The sequence below is a fragment of the Blennius ocellaris genome (assembly GCF_963422515.1).
Source record: "Blennius ocellaris genome assembly, chromosome: 23".
Taxonomy (NCBI): Eukaryota; Metazoa; Chordata; class Actinopteri; order Blenniiformes; family Blenniidae; genus Blennius; species Blennius ocellaris.
The window spans coordinates 2099582-2107731 of record NC_137672.1 but is presented as its reverse complement, the minus strand read 5'-3'; the positions used below and the strand labels follow the sequence as shown (position 1 = coordinate 2107731).

At 54.0% G+C, this 8150-nt stretch overlaps 1 protein-coding gene across 1 annotated transcript in view; it reads left to right on the top strand.

The window, feature by feature from the left end:
- The first annotated feature begins 481 nt into the window (after positions 1–481).
- Positions 482–8150, top strand: part of mpdu1b (mannose-P-dolichol utilization defect 1b) — an 18055-nt gene continuing 10386 nt past the window's right edge. Inside the window, exons 1-4 of the mRNA XM_080518989.1 lie at positions 482–653; positions 2923–2988; positions 6587–6719; positions 6787–6872. Coding sequence (XP_080375115.1) covers positions 527–653; positions 2923–2988; positions 6587–6719; positions 6787–6872 — 412 coding nt within the window. The 5' untranslated portion in view covers positions 482–526. The remainder of the gene's footprint in view (positions 654–2922; positions 2989–6586; positions 6720–6786; positions 6873–8150) is intronic.

Below are 8150 nucleotides of genomic sequence, written 5' to 3'. Positions count from 1 at the left end.
AGAGTATGGCAGGTAGAGTATGGCAGGTGGAGTATGGCAGGTAGAGTATGGCAGGTAGAGTATGGCAGGTGGAGTATGGCAGGTGGAGTATGGCAGGTAGAGTATGGCAGGTAGAGTATGGCAGGTGGAGTATGGCAGGTGGAGTATGGCAGGTAGAGTATGGCAGGTGGAGTATGGCAGGTAGAGTATGGCAGGTAGAGTATGGCGCCTGGAGGGTCTCCTGGGAACAGCAGAAAGGGGTGCAGGACACACAGAAAGCTTCAGTGCAGGACTTGAAGGAGACAAGATTATATTGTAGAATTTAAGGTTAGTTGAGTTTTTGTTTTTCTTTTAAACTTCTATTTAGTAACTAATGATCGATTAAGTGATCGAGAGGAACTCGTGCTACCTACTCCGGTCCAGTAGGTGGCGCTATGCACCGATAGGTCCGGTTGAACCTGCCAATAAACCAAGAGGAGAAGAAGAAGCCGCGTCGCGCGCAGCCTAGGAACTGTTGTTCTTCCTCTCCGCGTCGCTGAGGCTGAACATGTCGGACGGAGGGGGTCTGGACCTGGGCTCGTCCTTCATGGAGCCTTTTAAAGGACTCCTGGTGTCCTACTTCATGCCGGAGTCCTGCTACGACCAGTTCTTTCTCAACTGGAACCTCCTGGACGGTGAGCAGCGCGAGCTGGTTACTTCCTGTCCTCTAAACCTGGTCCCGGAGGTCCGGGTGTCCAAACCTGGTCCCGGAGTTCCGGGTCTCTAAACCTGGTCCCGGAGGTCCGGGTGTCTAAACCTGGTCCCGGAGGTCCGGGTCTCTAAACCTGGTCCCGGAGGTCCGGGTGTCCAAACCTGGTCCCGGAGGTCCGGGTGTCTAGTCCGGGTGTCTAAACCTGGTCCCGGAGGTCCGGGTGTCTTAACCTGGTCCCGGAGGTCGGGCTTTCTTAACCTGGTCCCGGAGGTCTGGCTTTCTTAACCTGGTCCCGGAGGTCCGGGTGTCCAAACCTGGTCCCGGAGGTCGGGCTCTCTTATCCTGGTCCCGGAGGTCCGGGTCTCTAAACCTGGTCCCGGAGGTCCGGGTGTCCAAACCTGGTCCCGGAGGTCCGGGTGTCTAGTCCGGGTGTCTAAACCTGGTCCCGGAGGTCCGGGTGTCTTAACCTGGTCCCGGAGGTCGGGCTTTCTTAACCTGGTCCCGGAGGTCTGGCTTTCTTAACCTGGTCCCGGAGGTCCGGGTGTCCAAACCTGGTCCCGGAGGTCGGGCTCTCTTATCCTGGTCCCGGAGGTCCGGGTCTCTAAACCTGGTCCCGGAGGTCCGGGTGTCTAGTCCGGGTGTCTAAACCTGGTCCCGGAGGTCCGGGTGTCTTAACCTGGTCCCGGAGGTCGGGCTTTCTTAACCTGGTCCCGGAGGTCTGGCTTTCTTAACCTGGTCCCGGAGGTCCGGGTGTCTAAACCTGGTCCCGGAGGTCCGGGTGTCCAAACCTGGTCCCGGAGGTCGGGCTCTCTTATCCTGGTCCCGGAGGTCTGGCTTTCTTAACCTGGTCCCGGAGGTCCGGGTGTCTAAACCTGGTCCCGGAGGTCCGGGTCTCTAAACCTGGTCCCGGAGGTCCGGGTGTCTAAACCTGGTCCCGGAGGTCCGGCTCTCTAAACCTGGTCCCGGAGGTCCGGGTGTCTAAACCTGGTCCCGGAGGTCCGGCTCTCTTAACCTGGTCCCGGAGGTCCGGCTCTCTAAACCTGGTCCCGGAGGTCCGGCTCTCTAAACCTGGTCCCGGAGGTCCGGCTCTCTTAACCTGGTCCCGGAGGTCCGGCTCTCTAAACCTGGTCCCGGAGGTCCGGCTCTCTAAACCTGGTCCCGGAGGTCCGGCTCTCTAAACCTGGTCCCGGAGGTCCGGGTGTCCAAACCTGGTCCCGGAGGTCCGGCTCTCTAAACCTGGTCCCGGAGGTCCGGGTGTCTAAACCTGGTCCCGGAGGTCCGGGTGTCTAAACCTGGTCCCGGAGGTCCGGGTGTCCAAACCTGGTCCCGGAGGTCCGGGTGTCTAGTCCGGGTGTCTAAACCTGGTCCCGGAGTTCCGGGTGTCTAAACCTGGTCCCGGAGGTCTGGCTTTCTTAACCTGGTCCCGGAGGTCCGGGTGTCCAAACCTGGTCCCGGAGGTCGGACTCTCTTATCCTGGTCCCGGAGGTCGGACTCTCTTATCCTGGTCCCGGAGGTCGGACTCTCTTATCCTGGTCCCGGAGGTCGGACTCTCTTATCCTGGTCCCGGAGGTCCGGGTCTCTAAACCTGGTCCCGGAGGTCCGGCTCTCTAAACTTGGTCCCGGAGGTCCGGGTGTCTAAACCTGGTCCCGGAGGTCCGGCTCTCTAAACCTGGTCCCGGAGGTCCGGACCTTCTACTTGATCAGTGAAGGTTTTAGTCTTGATGAACTTCAAAGGGTTAATGAGTCCCTGTGTGACGTCACACCTGGTCAGTAAAGAGTTTGGTTCCTCAGAAAGCAGCATGTTTCTCGTGATATTTGGACCAGAATAATCCTGCAGAAAGTTCAACAACCTCAGTTCGTCCAGAGCCTCTGGTTTAATTCAGTATGTTTTTATTTAGTTTGTTGATTAAAGTCTGACGATTCTTTTTCCTAATTCAGCCTCTTACTGAACCTCGACCCCCAGTAGAGGATTTTCTATTAAAACACCCAGTGAAGCTGCTTCGTGTTTCACAAACATGTCCGCAGCAGCAAACAATGTGATGATGTCGTTGTTCTTCACGCTGGACTTCATTCAACTTTCCTCATATTGTGCATGACATGTTGCTGGTCTGCTGTCCCTTTGTTTTAATGTTTATTTGAACTTTGAACCAACCTGAAGAGGGAGTGAGAAACTCTTCCTCTTGCCTCAGTGAATTGTGTGTTTCAATCCTTGTCAGCGGACTAATGCCTTGCTCTTCTGCCCCTGGTGTCAGTGCCGTGCCTGAAGATTGTGATCAGCAAGGTTCTGGGGATCGGCATCATCCTGGGATCAGTCATGGGTAAAGGATCTCCGCCCCTCTTCTTCTCCACCAGGTTCCTCCAGCAAAGCTGAAAACACACTTTTTAGTTTGGCTTTTAACTCCGTCTAGGGCCGAGTATTTACTCCGTCGAGGGCCGAGTATTTACTCCGTCGAGGGCCGAGTATTTATTCCGTCTAGGGCCGAGTATTTATTCCGTCTAGGGCCGAGTATTTATTCCGTCTAGGGCCGAGTATTTATTCCGTCTAGGGCCGAGTATTTATTCCGTCGAGGGCCGAGTATTTATTCCGTCGAGGGCCGAGTATTTATTCCGTCGAGGGCCGAGTATTTATTCCGTCGAGGGCCGAGTATTTATTCCGTCGAGGGCCGAGTATTTATTCCGTCTAGGGCCGAGTATTTATTCCGTCTAGGGCCGAGTATTTATTCCGTCTAGGGCCGAGTATTTATTCCGTCTAGGGCCGAGTATTTATTCCGTCTAGGGCCGAGTATTTATTCCGTCGAGGGCCGAGTATTTATTCCGTCGAGGGCCGAGTATTTATTCCGTCTAGGGCCGAGTATTTATTCCGTCTAGGGCCGAGTATTTATTCCGTCGAGGGCCGAGTATTTATTCCGTCGAGGGCCGAGTATTTATTCCGTCGAGGGCCGAGTATTTATTCCGTCTAGGACAGAGTATTTATTCCGTCTAGGACAGAGTATTTATTCCGTCTAGGGCCGAGTATTTATTCCGTCGAGGGCCGAGTATTTATTCCGTCGAGGGCCGAGTATTTATTCCGTCTAGGACAGAGTATTTATTCCGTCTAGGACAGAGTATTTATTCCGTCTAGGACAGAGTATTTATTCCGTCTAGGGCCGAGTATTTATTCCGTCTAGGGCCGAGTATTTATTCCGTCTAGGGCCGAGTATTTATTCCGTCTAGGGCCGAGTATTTATTCCGTCTAGGGCCGAGTATTTATTCCGTCTAGGGCCGAGTATTTATTCCGTCTAGGGCCGAGTATTTATTCCGTCTAGGGCCGAGTATTTATTCCGTCTAGGACAGAGTATTTATTCCGTCGAGGGCCGAGTATTTATTCCGTCTAGGGCCGAGTATTTATTCCGTCGAGGGCCGAGTATTTATTCTGTCTAGGACAGAGTATTTATTCCGTCTAGGGCCGAGTATTTATTCTGTCTAGGACAGAGTATTTATTCCGTCTAGGGCCGAGTATTTATTCTGTCTAGGACAGAGTATTTATTCCGTCGAGGGCCGAGTATTTATTCTGTTTGCTCCGTTTTTATGAATCTCTGCAAGCTTCCAGCAACCTGCAGCACCGTGGCTCCTCCCACAGTCAGACCTGTGTTTTGTTGTAAAGCACTTTGGATACCACTGTCTTATTGTAAAGGGCTATACAAATAAAATGTGATTGATTGATTGATTGATTGATTTCCTCTTCAGGGTGTGACGTGGTCAGGGTGTGATGTGGTGACGTGGTCGGGGTGTAACGTGGTGACGTGGAGCCTGACGTGGTCGGGGTGTGACGTGGTGGAGCCTGACGTGGTCAGGGTGTGACGTGGTGACATGGTGGAGCCTGTGGTCAGGGTGTGACGTGGTGGAGCCTGACGTGGTCAGGGTGTGACGTGGTCGGGGTGTGACGTGGTGATGTGGAGCCTGACGTGGTCAGGGTGTGACGTGGTCGGGGTGTGACGTGGAGCCTGACGTGGTCGGGGTGTGACGTGGTCAGGGTGTGACGTGGTGACATGGTGGAGCCTGTGGTCAGGGTGTGACGTGGTGGAGCCTGACGTGGTCAGGGTGTGACGTGGTCGGGGTGTGACGTGGTGATGTGGAGCCTGACGTGGTCAGGGTGTGACGTGGTCGGGGTGTGACGTGGAGCCTGACGTGGTCGGGGTGTGACGTGGTCAGGGTGTGACGTGGTCAGGGTGTGACGTGGTCGGGGTGTGACGTGGTGATGTGGAGCCTGACGTGGTCGGGGTGTGACGTGGTGATGTGGAGCCTGACGTGGTCAGGGTGTGACGTGGTCGGGGTGTGACGTGGAGCCTGACGTGGTCGGGGTGTGACGTGGTCAGGGTGTGACGTGGTGACGTGGAGCCTGACGTGGTCGGGGTGTGACGTGGTCGGGGTGTGACGTGGTCAGGGTGTGACGTGGTCGGGGTGTGACGTGGTGATGTGGAGCCTGACGTGGTCAGGGTGTGACGTGGTCGGGGTGTGACGTGGTGATGTGGAGCCTGACGTGGTCAGGGTGTGACGTGGTCGAGGAGTGACGTGGTCAGGGTGTGACGTGGTGGAGCCTGTGGTCAGGGTGTGACGTAGTCAGAGTGTGACGTGGTCAGGGTGTGACGTGGTGGAGCCTGAGGTCAGGGTGTGACGTGGTGATGTGGTCAGGGTGTGACGTGGTGACGGGGTGGAGCCTGAGGCCAGGGTGTGACGGGGTGGAGCCTGAGGTCAGGGTGTGACGAGGTGGAGCCTGAGGCCAGGGTATGACGTGGTGATGTGGTCAGGGTGTGACGTGGTGATGTGGTCAGGGTGTGACGTGGTGATGTGGTCAGGGTGTGACGTGGTGATGTGGTCAGGGTGTGACGTGGTGGAGCCTGAGGTCAGGGTGTGACGGGGTGGCGCCTGAGGTCAGGGTGTGACGGGGTGGAGCCTGAGGCCAGGGTGTGACGTGGTGATGTGGTCAGGGTGTGACGTGGTGATGTGGTCAGGGTGTGACGTGGTGATGTGGTCAGGGTGTGACGTGGTGGAGCCTGAGGTCAGGGTGTGACGGGGTGGCGCCTGAGGTCAGGGTGTGACGGGGTGGAGCCTGAGGCCAGGGTGTGACGTGGTGATGTGGTCAGGGTGTGACGTGGTGATGTGGTCAGGGTGTGACGTGGTGATGTGGTCAGGGTGTGACGTGGTGATGTGGTCAGGGTGTGACGTGGTGGAGCCTGAGGTCAGGGTGTGACGGGGTGGAGCCTGAGGCCAGGGTGTGACGTGGTGATGTGGTCAGGGTGTGACGTGGTGATGTGGTCAGGGTGTGACGTGGTGATGTGGTCAGGGTGTGACGTGGTGATGTGGTCAGGGTGTGACGTGGTGGAGCCTGAGGCCAGGGTGTGACGTGGTGATGTGGTCAGGGTGTGACGTGGTGGAGCCTGAGGTCAGGGTGTGATGGGGTGGAGCCTGTGGTCAGGGTGTGACGTGGTGGAGCCTGACGTGGTCAGGGTGTGACGTGGTGACGGGGTGCAGCCTGAGGTCAGGGTGTGATGTGGTGACAGGGTGCAGCCTGAGGCCACGCCCCCCCCAGAGGGAGGCTGAACCCAGGAGGCCAGTCCAGCCTGGTGCAGGTCTGAGGACTTGTGGTTGCACACCTCTCCTCCACCTTCAGATAGAAACACCACCTTTTCTACTTTTCACTTCTTCTCTGTTGAACGCCTTCAGTCCCGCCTGTGTGCCTCCATTTTGAAGACGGGTGTTTACACTTTAAATTCACCACTTGAATTAAGTTTCCTGTCGGTATTGTGTCACGTTGAAAAGTTTCCCTTTAATTCTCTGTCGTTTCTCACTGTGAATACAAGGACTGGAAGAAACCAGCGGACTCCTGACCTCACATCGTGTTGTGTGCTTCTTTGTCTCCGTCCTCCTGGTTCTCAGTCAAGTTGCCTCAGATCTTGAAGCTGATGGGAGCAAAGAGTGCGGAAGGCCTGAGCTTCAAGTCCGTCCTGCTGGAGCTGCTGGCCATCACGGGGACCATGGCCTACAGCATCGCCAACCACTTCCCCTTCAGGTGGGACCCCCTCAGGACCTCCACACTCTACTGTGGGGGGGTGACTGACCTGTTGTGGTTCCTGCAGTGCCTGGGGGGAGGCTCTGTTCCTCATGCTGCAGACCGTCGCCATCGGCTTCCTCGTTCAGCACTACGGAAGGAGGACCGGTCTAGGTAAGACCGCTGAAGACACGTCCCTCAATAAGAAGGCGTCCAGCCAGAGGTGTTCTTCAGTTCTAGAGCAGCACAGGGCTCAACAGTCACCTTTACTTCACCTCAGACCAGTAAGATTCTCTCAATGAGTGGAATAGAAAGTGTTTTGTTATTCACCTCGCTGAGTCTCTGGGTTGATCCAGCACACGGTGAGGACGGTTCACCTGGACGGAGGACAGTCGTTCACAGGACCGGACAGCTTTCTTTAATTGTTAGTTAACTGTTTATTGAACTAGTTTCACGGTCTTCACCAGTTTGTGTTCTGGGCGTGTCTAATAAGAGACTCGCGGCCAGATAGGGTCGTCGTCACCGTAGCCCTCAACCTTTACCTCAGACACTTCTGGTCCAGCGAGGTCCTGCAGGTCTGTCCAACCACAGTGGAGGCCGGCAGTGGACAAGTAGTTCCCCTCGATGAAAACTGTGTCCCCGTCTCTTTTTTGTAATCCAGTGTAACTTTGCTGGGCAATCATCCTGCTCACTATGCAAAGACTAAGTACTGGGTACTGGGTACTGGGTTCAAACACGCTGCCATTACCAGTTTAGACTCAATATGTCCCATTTCTGATCCAGTAAAAGATCAAAGTAATTCACAAAGCATCTTAAGCCCTGAGAGCTCCTAAAGGTGGAAAACCAAGAGAAGTGTTGAGGAGAACTTTTAAGACCTTAAACAGACGAGATGACGGAAATGGAAAGAGAAAGGAAAGATGTTCTCCGTTTATTTAATCAGTAGCACCGGCCACTGTGCGTACAATGTTTTTAACCTCCTAGGACCCGGACTCTTAAATGGCATTCAATTTTAATTTCTCTTTGCTATTTGGGCTTATTGGGACCTGATGAGTGTTACAACAGAGAATTATCTTATTACATGATGTAGTTTCTGAGAAAAATGATGTCCACATATGTGGACATTGGTTTTAAATTCCGATAAAACACAATAAAGTCACAATTGAGTAATGATGTACAAAACTCTATATTTGGTACCTGAACATAGCAACATTGTTTCCTGAGTGCAAAACCAAAGTAGGAAACTATTGTCCATTTTTCTAAGTGCAAAAACAAAAATATAAACAATGATTGTGTCGCGCAAAATCCCCAAAATAAATAGCTTCTCATTTTTGCTCAGTGCAAAAATAAAATGACAATGAAAACAAAAGTCAGAGTTGTCTTGTCATGCTGACCCTAGAAGGTTATGGCCACTTCCATCTGAAATTTTAAGAACTGCATGACGTTCTTCTTTGA